This window comes from Melozone crissalis, unplaced genomic scaffold (assembly GCF_028551555.1).
Source record: "Melozone crissalis strain CALT ecotype California unplaced genomic scaffold, PUWL_Pcris_2 ptg000061l_1, whole genome shotgun sequence".
Classification (NCBI taxonomy): domain Eukaryota; kingdom Metazoa; phylum Chordata; class Aves; order Passeriformes; family Passerellidae; genus Melozone; species Melozone crissalis.
In genome coordinates, this window is record NW_026535839.1 from 5,412,725 (window position 1) to 5,438,679 (window position 25,955).

The window sequence follows — 25,955 nt, forward strand, 5'->3', positions numbered from 1 at the left end:
ACAGTGCCAGCAGAGCCTTTAAAAATACCATGACAGAGTTCAGACAAACAAATACTCAAATCCCAGTTTTTTTCACTTGCTTTCTCAGTGCAGCAAAAAAAGTGAGGCACCTTTTCTTGTAATGCTGATGATCAGGAGGAATATCAGAAAAAGAAATGAAACAAAGCATTTCAAGGCAAAGGATCTTGAATGCTGGGATGGTCCATGTCATTGCTGCTCTGGAGCAGTGCCCACCTTGTCAGCTGGGCATGCAGCTTTGACTCTGGACAACAGGAACTATAAATCATGCATGAAACAAAGCCAAGGATGTGCCTGAGAAAGGAGCAGAAGCACAGGGTTGAACTAGACATAAAGGAGATCCAATAGGAAACATGAATCAAATGAGAAGCTGCACTTGACAGACTCTTCATGATACAGGAGGGGAGGAATTCCCATCACAGAAACACTCCCCAAAATGCAAGGGCATGTGGCTCTTCAACAGCCTCAGTCTTTCTTGCAAGTTGTAGTTTTGTATTTTTTGCAAATTGTATTTTGTTGTATTTTTGTTGCATTCTTAAGGCTCCGTGAACTGCACCTGTGCAACCCACCTGGGTTTGTCAGGAAATATCCCATCACCTGGGATTTGTACTGCAGGCCTGGCATTCCCATGAGCAGTGCCACTCTCTGCTCCATGTCTGCAGTGTTTTCAGCCCTGAGAGGTGGGTGGGAAAGGCAGAGAATCTGAGAAGCCTGGCACAAAACATCCACGCAAAGCAGAACTCCCTTGGCTCTGGAACCATCAGTGCTGAGGGCAGAAAGGCAAACAAGGGAATGTGGGCCTGGTTGCTAGATAGATCATTTATTAAAGTGAAATTCAGAATTTTATCTTTGTCAGACAGTACAGAGTTAAAGTCTCATACACAGTGGAAGCAGGACATTTCCTACACCTCAGAGAAATGAGTTCTACAGTTTTTGCTATAAGTTACTAAGTTGCTTTAACAATACACAGCTATATTACACAGTTAAAAATACAAGGTGTCCAAAACATTTGGCATAAGATCAGCACAACACATGGAGGCCAGAAACAGAAGAGGGAACACAGTTTTCTCTCCCAGTAAGCCTGCCAAAAGACTCCAGACCATTCTGCAAGGTCCCTGCTACCCACGTCCCCTGCAGCAGCTGTGGAGCAGAGGTGAGGGCAGGGCAGGGGTAAAGCCAGCCCTGGTGAGGCTCAGGTGAGCCAGAGGTGCTGGTGCACAGGATGGCCTGCAGAGCTGCTTGCAAGGGAAGTTCAGGCTCAAAGCAGGAGCCTCCCCCTCTCCCCACACTCTGTTCAAGCATTTAGTTCATCCCAACCAGCTGTGTTCACAAGCAAGTCAAAAACAGGAGACCAGGGGTAGCTGTGAAAAGTGCAAGGAGTATCTTACATCCTAACAGTTCATTTGCACTTCCAAAGTGGAAAACGAGAACTCCCTAACTTGATAAGCTAGACATGATTAAAGGGCATCAGTGACACGAGCAGTGAGGCATCAATAACATTCCTTCACCTTTGGGACTCTTCTGTCCTTACTCTGGGCAGCACAAGGACTCCTATGGGAAGGGAGGCCACCTTGTATTACCCACATTTCTAAACTGTAGAGACAAAGTGACTCTAGTGCTCCAGGCAGTCCAGGGATCTGCAAACTTAAACAAAGAGTCCCTCAGCAGACCCCTCCTCTCCCCTCCAACTGCAGTTCCTGCTGAAGATCTCCCATTGGTATTTACATTTGGCTCAACCAAAAGATGTAAAGTGCACAGCTCACCCTCCTCCCCCTCTCATAAAACATCCATCACGAGAGCTGACACAGAACAAATCTCGCTCCACGCTGCTGCTGCTGTGGAAGTGTGTTTTGTTCAGTCTCCCTGTGGGCCATGTCCTGCTCCATCCTCCCTGTGCCATCATGACCCACATGAAAACTCCCATTTACTGTGGATTATTTCAGCTCTTGTGTTCAAAGCCTCTCTGAACCCAGCTTGCACTTTTGACTCACTTGAAATGCTAGGCTTGACATGTTCTGGTCAATTCTTGCACCCTGGGGTATCTAGTGGTTTACAGCCACATTTCTAAGGAAAACTGGGACACCAGAATACTGGAGAGAAGTGGTACAAAGCTCTGCTTCTCTCAGGCTGAGCATCTAAAGTGCCTGGCAAAAGAAACATTACTTTTTACTGCAACTGTTTACCTCAGGTTGATATACAATAATCTTTCAGATTATGAATTTTTAAAAACTGCATTCTAACAGAGCCTCCTTGGATGTGTTTGCACTTTTCAGCCATCAGGCTGCTACTGACTCGAGTCTTTGCATGCTTCCAACTCCCCTGAGCTGAGCTCAAGCCAATAACTACCAGCAATGATTTCTTCTTCTTCCCTTGAAGTGAGCAGAGGGTCAGCATACAGGATGAAATTAAACCCAGAAGAGATGTTTCTGCATTATTTGGATTGCATACTAATGGCTTTGGATCTATTCAGAACTCTAATTAAGTTAATGGAACTCTGCAATGAGAATTGAGCTAGGCTATGGAATTGCATTAGGCTATATAATGGCTGGAGACCTTCAGAGACAATTCCTCTGCTCCAGGGTGAATGTCACCTATGCAGGCTTGTAAGAAATAAGCTTCCACTATTATAAACAGAAGATGACATCTGGTCATCCTCCATGCCCCCAAGGCTTGTGCTCCATGGTTCAAAGCTAGACAGAATTTAAGGCCCATCTGTGAAAAGCAAAATGCAAAAAAAATATCTTATCATACCAGCCAAAGCGATTTGGGTCTTACACCTTTCCAACAAGTCCCATCTAAAAGTGCTGAGAAAATGTCCCACCTCATGGCTTCACAAGTGTGAGGTTCAAACACATTTAATCTGACATTTAAAATAAAAAGTTGGAAAGTCTTTTTTTGTTTGTTTTTACTTGGCATGCAGCATAAGGAGTCGAACACACAGCACGGTATCGTACACGACAATTGCATTGTTGCGTTTTCTGGTTATTAGACACTAAATGCTTTTCAAGAATCACAGGCACCCTGAACATGGATATTGCTACTGAATTGACATGTGGTTTCAGTTCATAGCACGGAAGCCAGCAAGGGGCTGACCCTTCCAACAAGACCATCAGCTTTCTGTTGCTCAAGGTGTTTTGCTCTAGCTAAGTTGAGAACAAGGTAATAAGGCATTTGCAAGGGGTTTATAAGGCCATGGGGTCTGACAGCCAAAGATTCTTCTGTTTCTTTGGTGTCTTGCCTCCAAGCTTTCCACCTTATAAACAACTGCTAATGGCTGGTAAACATCTCTTCATCATCACACTTCATTAAGAATTTTTTTTTTTTCAAAAAAGTAGAATTGCTTTAGAAGTGAAACCAACAAGGATCACGTTTAACATCAATTGACTACTTCAGGAAAAAAAGAAAAGAAAAGTTTCCTGGATACCACCTCGGCACAAAAGCATTCCAGTGAATACACCTGAACAGATGGAACCTGCCACCATATTTCCTTGAAAAGAATCATTTTGCTGCTGGCTACTAAAACACCCCAACATATTTATTTACTTTTAAAAATAAAACAAAATAAAATACAACCACAAAAAAAAAAAAAAAAAAAAAAAAGTAAATCCCAAACAAACTACATTTTTACAGTTTTGGTCTAGAATCACAGAATCACAGAATCAATTAGGTTGGAAAAGACCTCTGAGATCATCGAGTCCAACCTATGACCAAACACCACCGTGTCCATTAGACCATGGCACCAAGTGCCAGTCTTTCCTTAAACACCTCCAGGGACAGTGACTCCACCACCTCCCTGGGAAGCCCATTCCCATATTTAATCACCCTTTTTGTGAAGAAATTCCTCCAAATGTCCAACCTCAGCTTTCCTGGTGCAGCTTGAGGCAATATTTCCCCTTGTCCTGTCCCTGGTGGCCTGGGAGAAGAAGCCAAGTCCCACCTGGCTCCACCCTCCTGGCAGGGAGTTGCAGAGAATGAGAAGGTGCCCCCTGACCCTCCTCTCCCTCAGCTATTCCTCACAGGACCTGTGCTCCAGATCCTCCACCAGCTTTGTTTCCCTTCTCTGGGCCTGCTCCAGCACCTCAATGTCCTTCCTGAACTGAGGGGACCAGAACTGAACACAGCACTCAAGGTGTGGCCTCACCAGTGCCCAGTGGAGGGAAGAATCACTATGAGGCATAACCCTCTCAACTCAGGAACTCATTTTCCCTTGGCAGCATCCTCTGATGACATGAGCACTCTGAAGGTTCACATGCAGTCAGAGAATGTACCCTTCTAACCATCTGTCCTGAGTGAGAGAAGCCAGATCGTGTTGACTGATCTGGGAACTACTCCACCCTTTCAATAAGGAAAGGACCAGCAGAAATAGCAAATTTTTAAACATTCATGAAATACTGACACAAGACATTCTCTCCTCATTCCTTGAACCTCTCTCTTGTATGATGTTCTAAAAATCCACACAGAATTGAACGAGGAAATGCTGAAATAATCACACTCCCCAGATGTCACAAATGGGACATGTACCATAACAGAGTATTTCTGCCTATGACACAGGACTTAAGACATGTTGAAGTTGGTTGAACATGTTTTTGGAGTATTAGCAAACAATTCAGAGTGATGTGAACAACCTGCTTTAAACTGTGACTTCAATTTTAAAGAGACCCTGGGAGAGCTTTAACAAGAGCTTCACTAAGTGAACCCTTCATGCCTTACAGAACACAATGCAGTGCTAAGCTGGGACCATGACCAGTGTGTTCAGCTCTTAAACAAAGCTTCATCCAGTTTTGAAATAATAAAACCTGCCATTTACAAAATGCTAGCTGAAGTTTTCTACTGTTCATTTCGTTGCTTAAGGCTTGTTAAGAATATCCTCTCTATGTGGAGTCTTGGCATCTTGTACCAGAATGGAGACACTGGTCAGGACAGCAAAGAAACAGAGCAGTGCTTTAAATCATGAGATCCCCTGAAGAGAATTTGAGGTCACTGGAGAACAGTCAGTCATGACCAACACTTTTAAAAGCTCCTTTTGCCAAAATAATCATTGTATTATCTGTAAGGACACCTTGGCTTTGAATAAAATCAGGGTTATCTCCTCCTACAGTGCCCTGCCACCCTCACTCACACAGCTCTCATGAAAGCACATGTAATGTTGATGAAAGGCAAATGCTTTGATGCTTCTTGTCCATTGCAAAGGGAAATGAAATGTATAATGAAATGTATCATGAAATGCTCCAGTCAGATCACTGCCCTGGTTATGGTGCCTCACCCATAAATCTGCTTTATACTAAACAGAGCCCCTGAATGCACACAGCAGTTTTGTGCCACCTGCTAAAGCTTCAGTATAAAATGCACATCACTTGTGACCAATACTGACCTGACACAGAAATTAAGAGACTGATGTCTCAAGCCATTGTTTCACCTACTATCACTGAAATATGCATAAATCAATTAAATAAGCACTTCTATCAACATAATCAGATACAGCAAATAGGTTGTGTTTGCCTTAATACTACATTCAGAGAAATGCAGAAATTTTTAAATGCTTACAGAAAATTTAATTAGTGAGTTCTTAAAAGAAATTAGAAAAGAGACTGCAGAGAGTTGGTTGGCATCTGCGTAGGATGGGGTCAGAAGGAAAAAAATGGCAAAAAAACCCCCATCAATTTCAGACTGGTCAAGTAGCATTCACTGGAGTAGATCTGCTGAGCTGGAGCATTTGTAGAAGTTTGGGACTTGAAGCACTGACTCAAGGCAAGACAGAGCATGTGTAGGTGAGCAGCAAGCTTCAGACAAACTTCTGACCCATGCACCTCGACAATGAATTTTATCTCTGCTGCTCTTCCAGTCCTGTACCAAGACAAACTGCATGGTGGTTTGTGATGCAGCCTGAATTCAGTGAAAAAAATTCCATCTGGCATTTGAATTGCACTGAGATGTAGATTTCCAGAAATGGTTTAAAACACCAAGTTGACAAACTCCACAGTTCTACAGATTTATTTGGTTTCCCCATTATCCTCATTTCTTTATTCCAATATGACTTTGAAATGAGGGGAAGAAGTCTTCGGAAACATGATGGGCACATGTTTTCAAATACTCCTCATAAGAATGTCTATATTTTTTTCTGTCATCCAGACACTGCATTTAAAAAAATTTACAATATATTTTAACAGTTTTTATAAACCTAAAATGCACAATACCACATGTTCCTTCAAGGTCTCTCTTATTCCAAGCCTTGTCAATCTTCAATCGAGTTGTTTGCTGCCTTCTGATTTCTGGTCCAGCCTGCTCTTGTTGTTCTTCACCATGTAGATGAAATATGCAAGCGTCTCCTTCTCATTCACTGGAATATTCCTGAAATGACGGCTGACAGTCTAGAGGGACAACAGGTAAAGAGACAGAAATGCTGGAATTAAAAACTAGAAATAATCAGGACAGGGTTTCTCTTCACTTTCCAAAAACGATTTCATGGCCACTGAGCGCATTATCCTTTGAGTGAAACATGCACCAATTCCAACTGTCAGTCCTCATTTACCTCCCTCTCTCTTTACAGCTGGAATGTGTGTATGAACACAGCACAGCCTTGCTATGTCAGCAGGATTTGCAGCCAACCTACAAGAGGAATTTGGAAGCCAGAATGTCCTCCTGCCAAAGCAGCACAGCTTCTCCTCAGCAACATTTTGTGCTGAGATTATTTGGCGAGGGAGTTTTCCCTGCACCTCCGTGTTTTGAAGGAGAGTGTCAGAAACACTGCAGCACTCTGCTGTGTGAACCAGGTGGAGCAAAGTTTTATCCAAAAAGATTTCCTCTGCACTCTTAAGTTTTCACTGAAATGAACATTTGCAATGGGAGGGTTAGGGTTTGCCTAGGGCTGCCCCTCTCTGACAGTAGCATAAGCCCTGAAATATCAGCTGATTTTTCTTCAGAAAGTGAATGTAGAAAACATGCTGGAGCTGGACAAGATCTGCTCCTCACATAGAAGAAACTTTTTTTGGTACCCAACACAGCTCTAGAACAGGATTCTGATGCAGGCTGAGCAATAAGTCACTCCAAGGAGATTTATGGAAGCTTGAGTTTCCCTTACAGTGGGATAGCATGAGGAGTGAAAGAGCCTCAGGCAGCAGTGATTCAAGCATGGGAGCTGGATGAGGATCCAGCAGAGTCAAAGCTGCTCAGGCTTCACAGGAAATCTGGGAACTGTGTGACAGCTTTAAGTTAGGCTGCCTTTATTTTCTGCCTGCACAGTAATTGATCTTTTCTTTCCTCTTGGGTACATTCATGGTAAATTCCTTAAGCAGGCAGTCCTTCATGGCAGGAGGCAGCTGACAGACATGAATTGGTTAGTTAAAATATGACAAATCAGGGCTGCTAATGAGGAACAACACCACCCTACTCTGTTCCATTTACTCCTACATGCCCTATACTGCACATTCTCTATGTATTCACTCCCTGGTTGAATTTGAAAGAGAGGAAGACAGTGTCTTGCTGACTTTTTTGTTCTGTCAGGCTTTTGTTCTTTAAAGCAAAAGTAAAAGCAAACCAGACAGTTTTAGGCAGACAGTTGTGAAAGCCACAACTTACAAAATCAACCTCAGTACTAATCAGTAACTACTGCAGTTTTTACAAGTTTAGAGAAGATTTTTTCCACAGCATGGCTTCAGATCAAGTCAGGAAAGAGAGCAGAGCAGAAGCACAACTTGCCCAAATACCAGAGAGATACAGAGAGTTCTTTCTGAACAAAAAGCCCATATGGTGAGAAAGCAGCAGAGGCCCTTAAGAAAAAAGCCTTTTGTAAAAAAAAATTGTCAGGACAAGGGAGGGAAATGAAGACTCTGAATCCATGGACAGTGATGCTGCCTTTAATAATAAGCAATTCCAACAAGTTCAGGTGCCTATGAGGGAAGAAAAACTAACAGGAGCACTTAGGGAGACAATGAGTGGGTTAAATCTGAGTTTCAGCTGAGCAGCCATCCCCAGACAACACCCAAAAACTGGATCCTGTTTCTGTTCCCTAAAGGGCATCAACTGGGACTATGAAAAAGGTGGGAAGGGAAGCAGAGACAAGCAAGTTACTAAACCAGGCTTTGAACAACCACTGTCTGTGCATTCCAAGCCTGTCCCAGGTGAAAGCAAGCAGGCAGCTTTTTGCTGGCATCACTCCCTGAAACCTTCCAGTGGGCACTTGGTCCATACCAGTCAGTCCCACAGGTGTGAATGCCCACAAAATCTGCCCTTGAACAGAGGAGATAAAAAGTTTTCTTGTAACAGAGATAACATCATTGCTGCCTCACTTACTTCTGCAAGCTGAGCCTTGTTGAGTCCAGGCCTAGTCTGCAGCTTATAATGTCTCTTGTAACGTCGCAGGGTGTTCACTTGGAGCTGGAACAAGTCAACCTGGAAGTGATAAAGAGAAGAGGGCATGAGCACTACCTTTAGCTTCTGTGAGTAGTTATTTTATCTAAAAACATCTAAAAATAACTACTTCTTCTGCAACAGCACTTCTCCTTGCTTGCGCTCAGAACTACACTGGCTTGTCTTACTGACAAACCTAAGTATATTTTGTATTTGTTAATGCTAAAGGACCAAAATAGCCCCAGGGAAATAGAAATTTTTGTTCTGGTTCACATGCTGTCAACAGAATTGCTGGCCAATTTCTGCTCTCAATTACACCTCTGCAACCTCCAAGCAAAGGGGAACCTTTTGTTCCCACAAGGTTTAAGAAGCTCACACATGAAATAACAATTTAGCAGGCACTGAACAAACGGCTGGTGACATAAAACAGAGTACAGAGATGAAATGAAATTCAAATACTTAAATAGGAAGTGCAGAGTTTAGAAGCAAAGGGGGTGGTGGCGAGGTTACAGCAAGGAAGATGAAGATCATGTGGGAAATGCCAAGTTTCAAAGACAAAAGGAATCTCTGCTGAAAACTGAGAGGGAAATGACATTAAAAGTGACATGGTGCAGAGTTCCCAGTTCAGCTGGGTGACGTGCATCCCTCAGGTTTCAGGCACCAAATACTCTGTGTGCTCTACAGCACCAACATTTTTAGATGCCAACCGGGTCTTCAGCAATCACCCTGGCAACTACTGCAAAGCCTGAACAGCAAAGTTTTGATGGAGAAGCTTGTAGAATGGAAACATGAACAGTGATAAAAAAAGGTCAGGTTATCTTAAAAAAAACCCCAACCAAAAACTTGCTACTCTCTCAACACCTCCACACAGGAGGTGTGTGCACCAGCTTTGCACCAAGACACAGCTTTGCTGGCAAAATGACTCTTGGTGGCTTTTTTTTTTTTTTTCTTTCAGAAATAAACAGCTTTTTGCCAATAGGGTTGGCATTTCCAGCAGAGGGCTCTGCTGACTGTGGCCACGCTCTGCTTCTCTGAACATCACCTCTGCACAACTTCTGCCATGCCAACAGTGCCAGAAACACCACTGAAGCAAGTGCAGCACGCAGTGGCACAGAGAAAGAGAACTCTAGAATAATCCTATCACAGAAAACTTCCCCCAGGCCTATCCCCTGAAAATAAAAATGTGTTACAAACTATTTAAAGGTAGATTTAAATAGTGCTAAAAAATACCATCTATGCAAATATCTGGAGCAGCTCAATATCTCTGGCTATCAAACACCCAATCAAAGAGACTGACCTATTGAATTCTGTAGTGTATCTGCAAAATGATGCATACTAAGTAACAAGGAATTATGTTGGGGCATCAGACACCACCAAAAATAACTTATTTTTAGCCTTAAAAATTAGTATAAAATATGATTTTAACTGTACGTACATGAAGTTACCTTATCACACCTCTTTTTATAGAAAGCTTTACATGGGCAAAGAACTCATGGGGGAATGAAGAGAACTAGGACACCACACATTAGAAAAAACTCCTCCTGGAAAGTGAAAGTAACTCCACAACAGCTTCAGTGGCCTTGTAATTTAAAATATAAATATTTTCTGAAGGATGAGAACATCCAAGCGAAACTTCAAGATGCTAAGAAGGGATAAAGCAGCCCACAAACCTCTGGAACATCCGTGTCGTGCTCAGGAGAGTCGCCTCCATCATCGCTCGTCTTCCTCTTCCTCTTGTTCCGAACACTCTGAATGAAGTTCTTGTGAAAATCACAAATGTACAGATGTCTCACCTGAGAACCAGAAGTGGTGAAAAAGCAATCAAAAAGGATACTGTGAAACAGCATCCAACAGCAGTCACGTCGACAGCAGTGTCAGGTGCATCCCTCAAGACTGGCGTGACCGACTGACATCAAGGAATTTCTAATCTTAAATCCCGGCCCTGATATCACACTCTTTATTCAGAGATAACTCACCTTACAAAGACTAAAGGCAAAGAAAACAAAGAACTCAAGCTCCAGCTGAATTGAACCTCTGGAGATAATAAATTTCTTTTTTATGGTTGCAATCATATGTCAGGAAAAAAAATGGGCGCTTGTCTGGAGGAAGTGCATTTATTTCAGGATGTACTAGCAGGTAGCTACCAAAAATGTATTATTCTATTTCATTCTTGTGAACTTTCTGGCTTGAATAGTACAAAAGATTATTAAGGCAAGTGTTTCAAAACCTTGACAAATAAAACTTGGGCTGATCACCTAAATTAAAACAAACAGATCAAATGCAGAATAGCCTCCTTCCTATTGCTTGTTCAGCAATGGAATCTCCCTTTTAACAACTATAATCCCACTAGAGTTAGCAAAACAAAGGACTTCAAACGATCAAAATTATTTGCTATCTATAGTATAGGCAAAATATCTTCAGATAACACAGGCACCCTACATCCAAAATCACTCCATGCAGCCTGCTTTACACTTTCCCTTTGTTCTGACTGCATTAGTCTCATTTCCCCTTTTTGTTTCTAAAGCCTGGCATCTGTCAACAAAGACTCATTTCTAAAATGCAAGAAATTACTACGCCACTAGACAAATCTGCTGAGAACTACAACTGGGAGAAATGCTCTATTTTTTAAGAATATGTTTCAAACTGAGTCACTTTTCCCGTGACACGATGCATTTCGGCTGTGCAGAAGGGACCCAACCAACTGGGGGAGCTGCCAAACAGACTGACTCAAAACTTCACCTTTTTTTTTTTTTTTCTTTTGCTTTGTTTTCAGTGGTTTTGATCTTTACAGATCAGGCGCAAAAAAAAGCGTGCAGAGCTGAATTCCGTTAACGAAGTCACTTCTGAGAAATTCCTTCTGTGATCTGCTCTGCTCTGCCTATTTCTCTGCTGGGCAAATAACCCGTTTGTATCTCGAGCTGACAGCTGTCAATGTCATTAGGCGGCAAACCGGGCTGTTCTGTGTGCGGATAAGCCCTGCTGAATGAAGAAGGCAGCGCATCTCACCGCCAGCTCGGTCTTTAACCCGCTTCACCACAACACCAATTCTTCCCAATTAAAGAAGTAACGTCAGTGCCGCCTGACTGAAGCAGCAGCACAGCGCTGTTTTCACCTGACAGCAGCAGCCTCTCCAAGCCGAGCCCGCAATGGGAACAGCACTCGTGCCTCCGAACACTGACAGCTCTCTCCTTGGCTTCCCCGCGCACCACCCGCCTCCCAAACACGGCGTTTAGCGCTTTAGCTACATTGTGCTTCAACCGGCGGGCAGAGCCACAGGGAAAAGCCGGCTCTGCACCCGGGGAACAGCCGGGTCCACCCAGGCACGTCCTTCCCTCTGCCGAGCGCTGTAAGGCTGCGGACGGGCAGACGCGGTCCGGAGGCGCCGGGTGTGCCGCACACAGCCCCAGCCCCGGCGCGATCCCCCCCGGCCGCCCGGGAGCTCAACTCGCCGGGCGGATCCGCATCTCCCCGGAGGCACCGCAGTGCGGTGGTAGCTGGGGCCGGCCCGGCCGCCCCTCCGGAGAGCTCGGCAGCGCCCGGCAGCGCCGGCCGAGGCCGCACTCACACTTTTGTCGATGTCCAGCTTCAGCTTCTTCTGCGAGATGCTCTTCTGGATCCTCTTGCTGAAGGACGCGTTGCCGGCGGGGCGCACGCAGCGGTCCCCGTCGTCGATGAGGCAGCAGCTCTGGCCGTAAAAGGGGGCGGCGGGCGGCCCATCCCGGCTGTCCTCCTCGGTGCTGAACCCATTCATCGCCCACCTGCCCGCCCCTCACCCCGCGCGGGGAGCCGACAACCGGGGGACCAACCGGGGGACGAGCCGCCGTCACTACCGCGCCCTCGGGGGGACCCCGCCGCCTCCGCGGGGGCCCCCCACTACGGCAGGGGAGGGGAGCCCCCCTCCGCCGCCGCCGCTCAGCGCTGCCCGCGGGGTCGGGCCGGGCCGGGCCCCCCAAGCGCCGCCGCCCGCGGGGAGCCGGGACCGCGCAGCGCTCGCACACACAAAACCGCCTCCCCGGCCGCGGAAGTCCCGCCCCCGGCCGGCAGGCGCGGCTCTGATTGGCCCGCGCGGCTGGAGAGGCGGGGCGCCCCGCGCCGCTCCGAGCGCCGATTGGCTGCGGGAGCTGTCCGTCCGCCGCCGCCGCCCGGCCCCCGCAGCCGGAAGGTCGCCGTGAGGGGCGCGCGGAGGGAGCGGCGGCTCGGCCGGCCCGGACGCCCGGCGCTGAGGGTACGCGGCCGCTCCCCGCGCTGCTCGGCAGGTGCCGGGCTGGTACCCCCGGAGGAGGCGGGAGGAGTTCGGACCCCGGCCTGGAGCTGCCCCTGCTGCCGAGACGCGCACGGGACACCCGCATGCAGCCGCGGGAGCGCGGGGTCCTGCAGCCGCCCGCGGCGGCACCGGCACCGCTCTTGGGACACACCCGGACCCGTAACAGGCCTGGAGCTGCGGCTCCCACCCCGCCCTCGTACAAAACTCGGGTCGGCACAGCCACAAATGCCTGTTATAGGGTCATCGCCTAGGCTGCAGTTCCTGGCTGAAATGTAATTTTTTATGTTATAAGAAATACAGTATTTATTTTATATTTTTTCTTCTTTTTTCTTTTCCTGGTCACAAGGCAGAGATAGTGAAAAGATGGGACCTGGAGAATTGTTTCTCAAAGCAATGTGACTTTAAACTTCGCATTTTTCATCTTAAGGAAAAAAAAACACCAACAAAAAGAACCCTTCAAAAACAATAAAAAGCCCCACCACAACCCCCAAATCTCCCCAAAAATAAAAAAGGGGAGAAAAGAGGAAAGAATGAAATTCCTGCTGATTTGTAAAGGGAAGCTGTAACTTCTGGAAATGCTGTGACTTCTGTAACACCAGACAGCAAATGCTGTTGTCAGAGCTCCTGAGCAGCTCTAAATGGAAAAGGATTTCATCTTCCTGAAGAAAGGACTTTCTACTCAGACAGAAGAAATATTCTACAGACTAAAATGACTTCAAAGCCTGAAATCCTGCACATGGAACAATGTGAGCGAGCACTGGGTGAGCTGTGCTGAATCACACCAAATACCTTTGAAAGAAAGAGACTCCTTAAAGCTCTTGGTCATGAGCTCAGGCTGCTCCACACAGCAACGCTGGCAACAAGTTCTGCATGCTCTGCACAAGACAACTGAGAAAAGCCAAAATCTGTATTTTCCAAGCACTCCTTAGAATACCAAACAAGCCTCAGAATAGATCTGGAGGGCAGAGACTTCGTACTCCTCAACAGTCCGGCCTCTTGTCTTGGCTTTCACTGCGGGTGCCCTCGGGCAATCGGTAATTTCTGTTTGTGCATGTGACCAGCAGAGAACCACAGTGCACCCTCCCGGGGCCGCGCTCCCTCGGAGCCGGCCGTTCTCACGGGAAGCTGCTGGAAACAAATGGCTTTACCCACAGAGCAAACAAGCAGTTAGCAAAGAGCAAAGAGATCTAAAACAGTAAAACACCACGGCTTATAAAAGCCCCAGACCAAACTGATTGGAATCTGCCTGCCTGAAGTAATATCGTCCTGGCAAAGCCATGCCGATATTCCCTTGTTTGGGGGAAAGGGAAAACACCAAGAGGCTGACAGGGATCTCAGAGCTGCTGATAACAAGCTTTCTGGCTTTATCTTAACATTACCAATAAAAATCAAATGGCTGGCTGAGGAAATCTCGCAGAAGGATTATCTTGACACTCAGGAAGCCAAACCCACAGTCTGTAGGGACAGATGATAATAACAGCAAAGAAGGAGATAAAGGGGAACAAGCAGAACTTCTTCCTGTCCCCTTGAGGAAGAGATTGTGCAGGTGCTCCCTGACTATATTTTGGGAAGAAACAGGCACAGTAAGTGTCAGAACAGGATGGAACTGACCATCAGATTGTATTTCATCTTGGGCTGCAACCTCGCATCCCTGCAGACAAAAAGGTTTTAAGTCCTTTTGCAATGCTCACTGGAAGGAAAAACCCAGCTTTTGTCATTGTCTGTTTGCTAATTCGATGCTAATTACCTCCTGCTCAGGCTAACACGATGACACTTTTTTCAGTCTTTCAAATAAAAAAAAATGCATGGAGGTGTTTTTATAATTGCAGTTTATTTCAGCATATTTATCCTCGTGGGAACCTCCAGATTTCACAGTCTGCTAGTCTGGAACAAGCTTTCTGCAAAATAAACTGCCTCATCGAGACATTCTTTATTAGGTTTCTATCACTAACCTGATCCAATAATTCTTTGTGGGAGCTGCAATGAAGTGAGAAACAATGTTTCATAAACCCATCAGTACCCAGGCAGCTTTAGTACCTCTGAAGCAGCAATAGCCTGGCCAGCCCAGTCAGCCTCTAATCAAATTAGAGGAGCCTGGGCAGGCCTGTAAATCTCACCTGGAGCAGCACTACCCTCTAAAGAAAAGTCAGTGGTGTAGCTGTCATCTGGAACTTAATATTTTAATAGAGCCATTCAGGGGGCTCAGGACAGAAATACTTCTCTCCCAGTGGTCTGTGCTGCTTGAGATGTCCTGGGAAGAAGGGTTTTTTTAAACTTTTCATCATCAGAAATCAGACCATTTCCTTCCACAGTACCTTGGGGAGGCCAATGAAAACACTGCTCTGGCACCTTCCCCCAGACTCGCACTCTCCCCAGCACTTTTCTGGGGTTGCACATATTGAACCTGCTAAAATGCTTAAACTGCCACAGCTTTTGGCACATCCTTACCCTGGGCAATGTTCCCGTGGCCAAGAATCACAGCACAGTCTCCCCTGGGGATCATGCCTTGCTGGTCCCCCCAGAAAGGCTCCTTTTCCCACACACACATTTTCACACATTTCATTGTTTGTCTCCCATCCATTTTTCCCCCAATGGAGCTGAGTAAAAAGGAGCATTGAGAAGGGCACTGAAGAAATGAAGTGGTGACAGTAGGAAGCACTGAGGGTCCCAGTGGGAACATGAGCAATGCTGATACACTTGTGGAGATCAGAACACAAACAAGGCATGAGCTGTTAAAGCCCTCCCCTGCAAATAAGGGGTGGAGATGGATCTCCCAGCAGTCACTCCCAAGGCCAAGAGGCAGAGAAAGAAAAGTCACAGCCGTGTTTTTCTGTTCCTCTGTGCCCTACCAAGGCCAGTGCACCCCAGGGGGGTCCTACCTGGGCACAAGTCATCCATTATATCCATGGTTCCTTCAGGATTGCACCACAGGAAACCTGTGCTGGGGAAATACCACACCAGGGCAGCTGAGTTTATTCTCACAAGTAGAAGGGAAATCAATCATGGAGCAAAGCAGGTGGGGACAGTCACGTCTGCATACACAGTTTTCAGAAAACACATTAAAAATTTATTTTAAATATATTATAAAAGGAAGTCCATTCAACTTTAAAAACACTAGGCATTCTATCAATGATTCCCAATTTATGAAAGCTACTACATTAAAGTGCTACAAGTCCTTTACCACCCCCAGATATTAGGCTGTTGGTCCTAATACGCACAAAATAAATACACACTGATTCAAGAGGCACCATCCAGTTTTACAGAGAAAATGCATGCAGTACAAGGTACAGACAAACTTAGACCTAATCACCGAGATCCTAGAGAATGCATTTTGAAACCAATTCCCTTCTCCACCCTAGAGGCTAAAGCTATTTGTTGTTGTTATCGTAAGGGCTAAGGTTTCAGGCTGTTAGCTTGATCAGTTTTTATCTTGTTTTGTGGCTGAAGTTCACATTTGTTTGCTCACTATCAGGGATTAAGACTTTTCTCCAAGAATTGAACTAGTATATTTAAAACCACATTGATCCAATGGCTTTATATAAACTCCCAAATCACTCACAACTGCTGGAATCATTGAAGCCTTTTGGGTCATACAGAAGCATCAAGAAAGCTCAAATGCAGTCAATTAAGGAGTGTACTCAGCTAGCAGAGGCAGAGTCAAAAACAGACACAGGTTTTTTATCAGGGTTTTCATGATCTATCATTGCCTAGTTCCATACAGATTCTCCAAGCTAAAGCATGGCACTACAAAGTAGAAATCAGAGCAGGAGGTGAGCTTATTTTGGTTACACTTCAAATTTATAATGTGAATAAATCAATCTGACTGGTTAATGAGGAATATGAAATGAATTGATGAGTCTGTGTTGAATGCTGATGGCAATTTCAGATCTCATTTCCCATTCTCCACCCACCACATATCTCTCCACTTGAACCAGGTGAAGATGTGCAGCTTGTTTTAAAATCTGGACTCAACACTCACTAGGTCAGAAAAAAAAGCACTTGAAGGTGAATCCTACACAAGCTGGGAAATTGCAGCACACAGACTTTCCTTGCTTAAGGTAAGTAAGAGGCCATGGCAGCCGGGGAGCACCCAGTGCTCCTGACTCACCAGCCAGCTCCCCTTTGCTGTGTAACCTGTGAAAGCACCCAGAGTCCATGAGCCCCAGCAGCTGGAAGGGGCTGTGGGACGAAGGTACACCTGCATCACTTGGGCTGTTTCACACAGGGCTTCACCAGGGCTCTTCTGACTGCAAGCATGACAGGCTGACTGCCAGAGGCTGGCTGTTCTCTCCAATCAATTCCAAGTCCCTGTCTGTATCCTGAAAGACAATTTAGAATAAAATCTTCTCCCTTTTCACCGGGCAGTTCCATGACTGCCCAGCCTGACTGTTAGGAGATGTTTCCCCTGGGTGATGTGAGCCAGCAGAGCTGCTGTCACAGCCCTGCAGCAGCCCCAGAGCACTGTGCTGCTCCTGCACTGTTGCTGGAGCCTGTTTGACTCTCAGGGAGAAGGGAAGTTTGCTGACTGGAACACTCCAGTAGTACAGGAAAGCAAAGCCCTGTGCACAGACTGCTGTAAAACCAGCCACGAGGAAAGTCAGGCTGAGAAATTGCTTTCTTGCTACTTCTGTATTAGAGATTTAAATACACTCTTGAAAAAGTTTCCCAGTGATGGAAGGCATCAGCTTCTTCTGAAAGATACTTCTGCTACACATGTTATATGCTTTTGGGACTATTTGTGATTTGCATACTTAGAAAATAAAATGCAGGATCCTGCATGCCAGTGAAATCATGAGCCTTCACCATGAGGTGAAACATCCAGCAGCTCACCAAGACATCTCCTAGTACAGCTTCAGCTGTTACAGCACACCCAGAAGAAGCTGCCAACCTTTCCAAGTCTCCCTATTAGGAGTGACAAACCTCCCCAGAGTCATTAACCACATCGATTTAACAGAGGGAGCCCAGGAGCTTCTGAATTACTGTCGTTCACACAAATTTTGCACTGAAAATCAGACATTTAGAAAAAAAAATCCCACACACAAACCCTGCAGGAGGCAAGCTTTCTTTTCCATCCTTATCCCCCAACCCCTTCCCCTCTCCTCTCTTGTCCAGCAAGGCACTAGGAAATGGTTCAAGTTTAAGCATTTGCTGTACATTTACATTTAAAAAGGCACATCTTTATTTTAATGATGCTGTATTCCCCTTTCAGGAAGGCTCACACTTTCTTCTATTGTGGTTTGAAAAAGATAATTAATTTCCTAGGTATGAGAAAAGACACCTTGCACATATGAGAGCCCCAAACCTATTTACTGTCTGTAGGCCTTAGAGATTAGCACCAGTATAGATCAACAACAGCTTCAAGAGCAAATCAAAGGATTTTTATGCAACATAACACACACCCTGTAGTCTGGGATTCTGATACTTAAAAGCAGCAAAACTTATGCAGCCACAAAGAGAAGGGTATTTCAATACTTTTGGGGGGAAAATATGAAAACATGTATTTGGCATTAGATAATCACCAGTATTTAATCTCCAGTCTTGACTTGCATGCAGATGTGAAGATCTGATTATGTACTCATGCTTTAGTGATTTTGCTTACAAATAACCAAAAGTAATTAGAATAATTAACGAGATTGCCCTGCAAAGGCTCAGTTAAAGATGCAGATGATAAAATACAGCTTATATTTCTCAATCAGTGGATGGTTGGCTAATATTAAGTTCTTTGCATTAGTCAACAAAGCCTCTAGGGTACTGAAAAGTGTAACTGATGCAAATAATGAATAGCTCAAAGCCCAGTGAGCTAGTCAGAAGCATACAGAATTTGTGAGGCTCTTGCCACACTCAGATCCCAAACCTTCAGAAAAGAGATCAACCACACTGAGATGGACCTGGTACAAACACTGACACCAAATCTCTGGTTTCTGTGTACTGGTGGTGGTTTGCAAACAGGAATTGCCTCAACTATTGCCTAATCTGTTGGTGCAAGCTGCTAAGAGCTGACCTTTCTCTCCAAATTAAGATTACCAAGTGGTAAAAGACCTGTTCATTGCTGCAGCTCTCTCTGAAGCAAGAATCCAGTGGGCCAAGCAAGGGCTCCCTTCACAAGGTGAGCCCAAGTACAAAGCAAGCCATGCAGTTTAGAAACAGAAGCTAATCCTCTCATTAGAAAACTAAGACACACAAAGCTGCAACCTGCAAGCAGAACAACCTACAGTCCATTTATAGAATATGCTGATTGTGTCCCAGTTATAAAAAACTAGCACTGCTCATGGACAAACAGCTTCTTGTTCCACAGGCATTAAAACATTCATAAAGACATCTAGTCAGGCCATCTAGTGGCTCCACAGTCAGCACTACTCTGCTAATGAGAGCATTAATAACTGAGGGAAAGCAGCAGTCAGACACAAAGTGACTGGAAGGTGACTCAGGCTCCCACAGAAATGCAAAGGGATGGAATAGGGACAGACATACTGTAGTAACTGAGAACATAAGATGTCAGCTCTGCTTGAAGCTGGTCTCACTTCCATCCAATACTGCTGCAGAGCTGTCACAAGGGAAGTCTAGGGCTGTTTTTTATTTCTTCACTCCCAAAATCTTAGACACAATTTGGAAAGCCTGGTCCCAGCTGCAATGCAGTGCCCATGTTTCCTGTTATCCATGGACCAGCTGAGTTGGCAGGAAAGGTCAGACATGGCCTCAGCTGTGTGGATGAGAGGTGGAAATGATTCTGAGCCTCCTACACAATACACCAGACTGGAGAGTTTGGGGACAGACAGCTGTGTCCTTGTTTGCTCCCAGCTGCCAGGCACAGCACCACATGGCCTCCAGCACCTCTGAAACATGGGACACAACCCTACAACTGGCAACAAAAGGGCTTTTGCTTCTGGAGCTCTGCAGAGGGAGCTACCCTGCTTGTTTTGGGACACCAGGGAAGCATCTCCTTGCCTTCACATGAGAGACATCCCAGAGCAGAGCTGCCCTGTGCCTCTGAGGAGGGGCAATGTTCTAACCATGCTCATCAAGCATCCCACAGAGGTCCTCCCCTCCTCATGACCCCAGAGCTGGCTGCCTGCTGCCTAACTCTTGCAACACCCCTGCATGGGCAGCTAGACAAACCAAGGAGCTGGGCAATTCCTGGCAAAGGAATCCTGGTCACTAATTTACACAGCATCTGTTCACTGCATCATCATTCCCAGCTTTTACCAGAAAATGCCACTGCTCCCTTCAGTAAAGGGAACTAGTAAATGTGTTTTTGCAACAACTTCACTTTAAACCAGATTTTAAAAAAAATACTTGCTTCAGATAGACTTGAACCAATGGTCCTCCATTCATTCTTTAGTGTCAGTACATTCCAGCTCCTGGATGAGACAATCCTGGTTCATGTCTGGCAGATCCCACAGCCAAACCAGAAGGGGTAACACCTTGCACTGCTCACTCACTGCACAAAGGAGAGGGTACCAGGAAAATGGGTCAATCAGTCCCATGTCTCTGCTAAAGCAAACAGATTTGCAGTCACAGTAAACTGTACAGTGCTATGGGTGCTGGGAAATGAGAGATTAACAGCACATTTCCACAAGGCTAGAACACCACTGACCGCAGGACTCAAGAAACTACAGACTGATGAACAAATGGATAAAGACCAATGGCTAATCTCAGCCCTGACTTCATTATCCTGAATTAATCTGCTCACACCAACTGTAAATTAACTTAGCCTTCAAAGCTCTAAAGGAAGAATGGAAATTGTCTTCACACAGTAGATTTAACTCAGAAATCCTAGAGATGTCTGTGCTAAAAAGGTTATAAGAGGCAAATTTGGAACCTGATATCCAAAGGCTCTTAGCATAAAGTCTTTACCTGTAAGAACTTATTATTTAAAAACCCTCTGCTAATCTTTCACCTTGAAGATTCAACAGTGAGTGACAAACTGACTGCAAAGTGAATGGAGCAGAAACTCAGATTCCTCATGGCTAATAACAACAGCCATATTCCCAACACTTGGCTGCACTTTCACTAGAGCTCATTCCTTCATCAGAGCTATGATTTGGAAAGTAATAATACTCAACCTGCTTGAAATATATTTGGTTCTGGGCAAAAAAATACACATTTCATTTTACAATAATGGGCTTTTTTTTTTTTTTTCCTTTGATTGGAGGCTTAAATCTTGTCTTCAATATTTTACTTATATGGAGTTTGGAAGATAAAGCACCTATGTGGGAATGCTTCAGTGGGTGGTATAGCAGCTACAAAAAGTCCTGCAGGGTCGTGGATAACAAAAATCATTTAACACCAGACCCCAGTGGGAAATAAAACTAAAAAGGTAAAAAATAAAAAGCGCCATTTGAAACACATTCAGACTCCTCTAAAAACAGAGTTTCTGTTCAGTCTCAGCACAGAAGTGGCTCTGGCAAAGCCTTTAAAATTCCACCATCCCCAGAAGAGAAGGATGCAGCATCTTCACAATAAAGACTGGCCTGCTAATTAACCTTCTCCTGAGATTCTCCCTTTTACCTTCATTAAGTGTTTAAAAAAAAGTATTAAAAAATTTTTTTGTAACCCTCCCCAGTAAAAACTATAATTGTAAAATATATATATATATATTCTCTCAGTCTTTTAAAGATCAAAGTTTCTGTTAAATTTTTCCAAGATGGTTGAGTTTGTGTGTTCAAATATCCACTGCTGTGTTGGAGATGAAGGGTTGCAGCTGTTCATAAAGATCTTTCGATCACTCTCACTGCAGTCCATACAGCTGCTGCTGACTGGGTGGTACAGGGTCTTGTCCTGGAGGAGAGAAATTTGATGTCAGGTTGCTTAAGTGGAGAAGAAAGGTTGTTTTAAAACCAAGAAAAGTCTTAAAAACCAATTATGTCACCTGGGTGTATCTGAAGTTGTTCCACACTTAACTGGTTGACAAGTGTCTGGGTTCATTCTCACCCCTTCCAAGGGAATGCAGCCCAATCCCTCACCTGCACTAGGAACCCTCTAGAGCTTCCCAGGGGCTCTCCTGGAATCCTGCTGCATCCCTCTAGGGCACCATGCCAGCAGATTGCAAGGGCTAGGGCACAGCACTTAGACAAGAATTTACTTACCTGTGGCCTACAATAGCATTGCTTAGTAGGAGAAGGAATAAATCCTTATCTACTTTTGGCAGGACATTGCAGTGCTCAGAACAAACCAAATCTCAGAACATCTCTTTGCAAACTCAAGGGCATTGCAGCACCTCACTGTCAGCCGTGGGGACACTGCACAGAGATTGTCCCCTGCTCAGGAGCCCTGCGGTCCTCACCTTTGTAACCATTCAAACAGGAGAGTCACCTCTTTTTAACCAATAACAGGCTGTCTGCACATTCTCTTATTACAGCTACACGAAGAGAAGGAATAAAACGTTGTGGTGACATTTTCAGGAAACGTAAGCGCCTCAGGCAATTTGACACCTTAGCTGAGAATACACCCACACACACAGACTCACTTTTCTGTATCTCCAGAGCTGGTTCCCCTTCATTCCATGACAGTCATAGAGGGTCACAGGGCTGCTGTGGGAAATGGCATCAAAACAAAACTTCTTGGTGTGCTGAGGATCCCCTGGACGGATGTCCTCTCTCCAGCTGAAGGTGAAAACCTGTGAGGATAAACAGGACCCTCACAATGGCTGGTCATAATACTTTCAGTGGCAGAATGCTGCTCCCTGTGCCCACAGGGTGGGGATGCCTTCAAGGGAAGGACAGTATCTCCTAGAGGAAAACTCCTGCTGCCTCTGGGGACAGGGACTGCTGACCAGGGGACCCTGTACCAGCTGTCACACAGCATGTGAAACGAGACTGAGCTGCTGCAGCCAGCCAGGCTGGTCAGCCTGGGTACAGAGCAGCCCTGGATGTCTCTGCAATGCAGACATACATCAAGGATTAAGTGAGCAGCTGACCAATTACAGCCCTTCCCAGCCAGCAAAAAAAGTCAGAGAGCTCCAGCAGCTCGGAGTTAACGCTGGCAGTGAACACCAGAGGCTGCACAGGCAGCCTGCAGTCACCTTGAGAAATTGTCCCACACCCCTGGGACAGGAGAGCAGGAGCCACAGCTTCCCACCCCACCCACAGGAGTGCAGGAAGGGCAAACGCTGGGGCGTGGTTTCCTGATGCTCCCTTCTACTGACCCTGCAGTGAACTCTCAGCACTCCCAGGTGAAATGAAGGAGGGACTCTGGAGAGCAGAGGAGGAGTTTTAACTCCAGTAACTGAGCACATCTACGCCTGGCAATGCAGTCCCCGATGAAAGGGCAGCACTGGCCCATGTGCTTCTGCAGGCCAGCATGCCTCTCTTCAGTCCCTAAGGAAAAGGCTGTTCTGGAGCCTCCTTTGGAGGCAGCTGGAGGAGCAGTTCTCCTCAGAGATCTCTCACAGGACACTCAGAAAGGCAAGTAATTATCAGGGTGCTGCTATTTGAAGCAGTGTGGCCAAAAACTTTTGAACAAAGAAACTACTTTGTTCTTGGCTGTCTTTTAAATCCCTCTTGAGACAGAAATTACCACAATCATTTAGGCTCAATGCTACTCAGAAGTTCAAGCCACATTCTCTTCCTAAACATAAGCCAAAACTAATTTTCAAGATCCTCCTGACACAACAGAGGCTTAGTTTTGGACTGTGCCTGAGTAAATTGGTTTTGTTTCTATTTTTCACGCATCAAATTGATATGCAACAACCCTCTGTCTCCTACTACTGGAGCCATTCCCTGAAGAGTTATGCGTGGCTCTGTAATAGAGGCATTGTTTTCTTGATTCTTTCTCAGCTCAGCTGCTACAGTTTAGACAAACTAATATTTTCCTCCCTTCTGTTACAATAAAGCTGTCGTTTCTGGCACCTCATATGTTGAGAGGGTGAATCTATAACCTGGCTGGTTTCATCTCCCCAGCAATGGTTGGGTGTTTATAATGCATTTGCCTCCTGTCAGGAGGATGATAGTGAACAGTTATTGAATGCTCCTGCAGGTTCATTAATATGCATGATGCTCCTCTATCACTTCTTTCAGCACAACCTTTGAAGTTAATATTCACTTTGTTACATATTACAGCTGCCTTGTTACTGGTTTATTGTTTTGGCACACTGTTTTCTTGTCATTTCTTTTGTTCACTCTGAGAACTTCAAAGCAGAAGTAAAAGCTCTGCACAGCCTGCCAGGCTCCAGACCCCCTGTGCCACAAGCACAAGCCACATCCTGTCCCAAAGCACAAGCAGCATGTGAGCCTTGGGTGCACCTGACAGCTCTGGATGGCCTTCCTTCCTTCAGCACTGCTCCTTGGATCCTGCCCCTGCCCAGGTTTAGGGGCTGATGATTTCTCAGGCTGTTACCTGCACGTTGTTCCACGCTGCCTCTCCTCTGTCCTTCACACAGTTTTCCAGCCTCAGTGGGGATCCCAGGGCTCCATGCTTGGTATCCACACACAGTCCAGTTCCCACATTGCGGATCTGAAATAGTGAATTAGTCACTCAATCCTACCAGGAAAGAAAGCTCAGATAGTCTCAAATTTCACCAGTATTTGTATGAAAGTAGTTTTTAAGATTCCTCTCTTAACTGGAAGAAAGCACAGAACCCAAAATGGGATCCAGCTGTACCCCCAGCATGCAGCAAAACCCAGCAGAGACAGGACTGCAGAGCCCACTGTGGGCTGGGTTGTCTGGTGGTGCCATTTTCCACAGGTCTGTACCTTGTACCTCCTCTCTTAGGTCTGTACCAGTGTGAATATTCTGTAGCAAGTGTACAATGAACGCTTCTCTTCTAGATTCTTAAGTAGTTCGGATCTGTGAGTTACTCTTGTGCTATAGTAAATTCTACATGAAGCTTTTGTTGAATTATATAACTTAAGCTATAGATTAAGTGCTGTTAAACCTGTTGGTTGAGTTCAGAGCTAAGTTTAGTAAGGGAGTTCACTCTGAACCTTGTAACTCCATGGGAGGATCTCCCTTACTCTTTTATCCTTACCCTTTTCCATCCCTAGTCTTCACACAGGCTGATTTCAATTTTAGATTAATTGATTTTAGATTTTAGTTTGCTTTTTCTCTGTGTGCTTTAACCTCCTAGAAAGTAGTAGAGTGAACCTTGCCAATAAATCTTGTCATGCTTTCACTTTTATATTACACCTGCTTTGCCAACACCTTTGCCAGTGATTCTTTGAGCAACCCAAAACACTCAGCCACGAGAGTTGGGTGTTACAATTCACAGCCTCACTTCTGGGGTGGTTCTACTCCCAGAACACAGCTGACTTTCAAAAATACAATTGGTTTTCCTGCCTTTCACATGGGAAAGCTAAGGACAAGAGTAGCTCAACACAGTTGTGAAGCGCTTTGGAAATACAAGATTTCACTATTGCTCAGCTGCCGCCACTCCCTAATCCTCCCTCTGGCATATTCTGCTTTCTACTAAATACACAACATGCAGAACAAGCCAAGTCTCTACTCTCGTTGGAGCTGTGCACTAATAGAAGCAGCTGCCTGCCCAACTGCCTGCTTTGATCAGGCCAGAGCAATGGCAGAGGAGTTTTGGGTTTTGAAACATCAAGCAGATCTTTAAACACTCGCTCGCACCTTACTCACAGTAACCGAGGCACATGGGCAGCCTTAAAAAACCAAACTGCAGATGTCAGAGCACAAACTTGCCTCTCCCCAGGCAGCTGCTGGAGGCTCCACTGGCGGGTAGAACTTTGGCAAGTCCCAGGCCACCTCGTTCATGAACCACTTGAAGCTTTTGCAGTTGAGGTTGTTGCGGAGCTCCTTCTGCGCGGCGACGTCGCCCGCCGAGAGGTGCCGGTACTCGGGTCGGCGCTGGTAAATGTACTCTGCATACTCATCCATCCACACTTCAGCCACCCTCTTCAGGTTCTGGGGAGGGAGAGTGAGAGGGGAAACCACCTGAGAGAGCTGCACAAGCCACCATTAGCATTCAGAGCAGCTGGCGTGTTTTTGCTCAGAAAGGATTTTCATTCACATCCACTCTTTCTCTCCAGCTTCAGGACAAAGATTATTTTTATTACTCTGTAGTTCCAAGGGACTTTTAGAAAGATATTTTCAGTTGAGGTCAAAACAGAATCCTGGCACTTGGCCATTATATCTAGTTCCTTGTGGCTAAGAAAAACAACATTAATCAAAAGTTGTTTTTCTTTCCTTTTTTCTGTAAGGAAAGTAGTCAGAGCATGATGCTGGTAAATACCACAGGACATTCAAAGGTCTCTGACAAAAAGCTGCTTTCTTAAATCCTTCTTATTGCATCTTTTATATCCATCTAGGAATGGGATTTGAAGTACTCCCTTCTGAAAAGCTCTAGTTCACAATACTCTTTCTTAGCACT

The 25,955-nt window shown here is 45.4% G+C and overlaps 2 protein-coding genes across 2 annotated transcripts in view; both read right to left on the bottom strand.

The window, feature by feature from the left end:
* Window positions 1–823: 823 nt before the first annotated feature.
* SAP30L (SAP30 like) lies at window positions 824–12,295 on the bottom strand. The gene is made up of 4 exons (XM_054288014.1): window positions 11,930–12,295; window positions 10,035–10,157; window positions 8,308–8,406; window positions 824–6,386 (listed from the first exon to the last, which is right to left on the bottom strand). Exons 1-4 carry the CDS (start codon window positions 12,113–12,115, stop codon window positions 6,258–6,260), a joined length of 537 nt encoding a protein of 178 aa, XP_054143989.1. The 5' UTR covers window positions 12,116–12,295; the 3' UTR covers window positions 824–6,257.
* Window positions 12,296–19,713: 7,418 nt separating this feature from the next.
* The window catches only part of GALNT10 (polypeptide N-acetylgalactosaminyltransferase 10), a 77,626-nt gene continuing 71,384 nt past the window's right edge, over window positions 19,714–25,955 (bottom strand). The window contains exons 9-12 of the mRNA XM_054287836.1: window positions 25,268–25,489; window positions 23,963–24,079; window positions 22,095–22,244; window positions 19,714–21,406 (exon numbers count right to left, since the gene is read on the bottom strand). Of these exons, the coding sequence (XP_054143811.1) occupies window positions 21,239–21,406; window positions 22,095–22,244; window positions 23,963–24,079; window positions 25,268–25,489 (657 nt within the window). The 3' untranslated portion in view covers window positions 19,714–21,238. The remainder of the gene's footprint in view (window positions 21,407–22,094; window positions 22,245–23,962; window positions 24,080–25,267; window positions 25,490–25,955) is intronic.

What these genes read in the sequence shown, in the direction of transcription:
- SAP30L (XM_054288014.1), bottom strand. Translation starts at nt 12,115, where the DNA reads ATGAATGGGTTCAGCACCGAGGAGGACAGCCGGGATGGGCCGCCCGCC. An exon ending in AGCTGGACATCGACAAAAGT is followed by an intron (nt 10,158 to 11,929) that starts GTGAGTGCGGCC and finishes TCTGGTTCTCAG; the next exon opens with GTGAGACATCTGTACATTTG. An exon ending in ACAAGGCTCAGCTTGCAGAA is followed by an intron (nt 6,387 to 8,307) that starts GTAAGTGAGGCA and finishes TTGTCCCTCTAG; the next exon opens with ACTGTCAGCCGTCATTTCAG.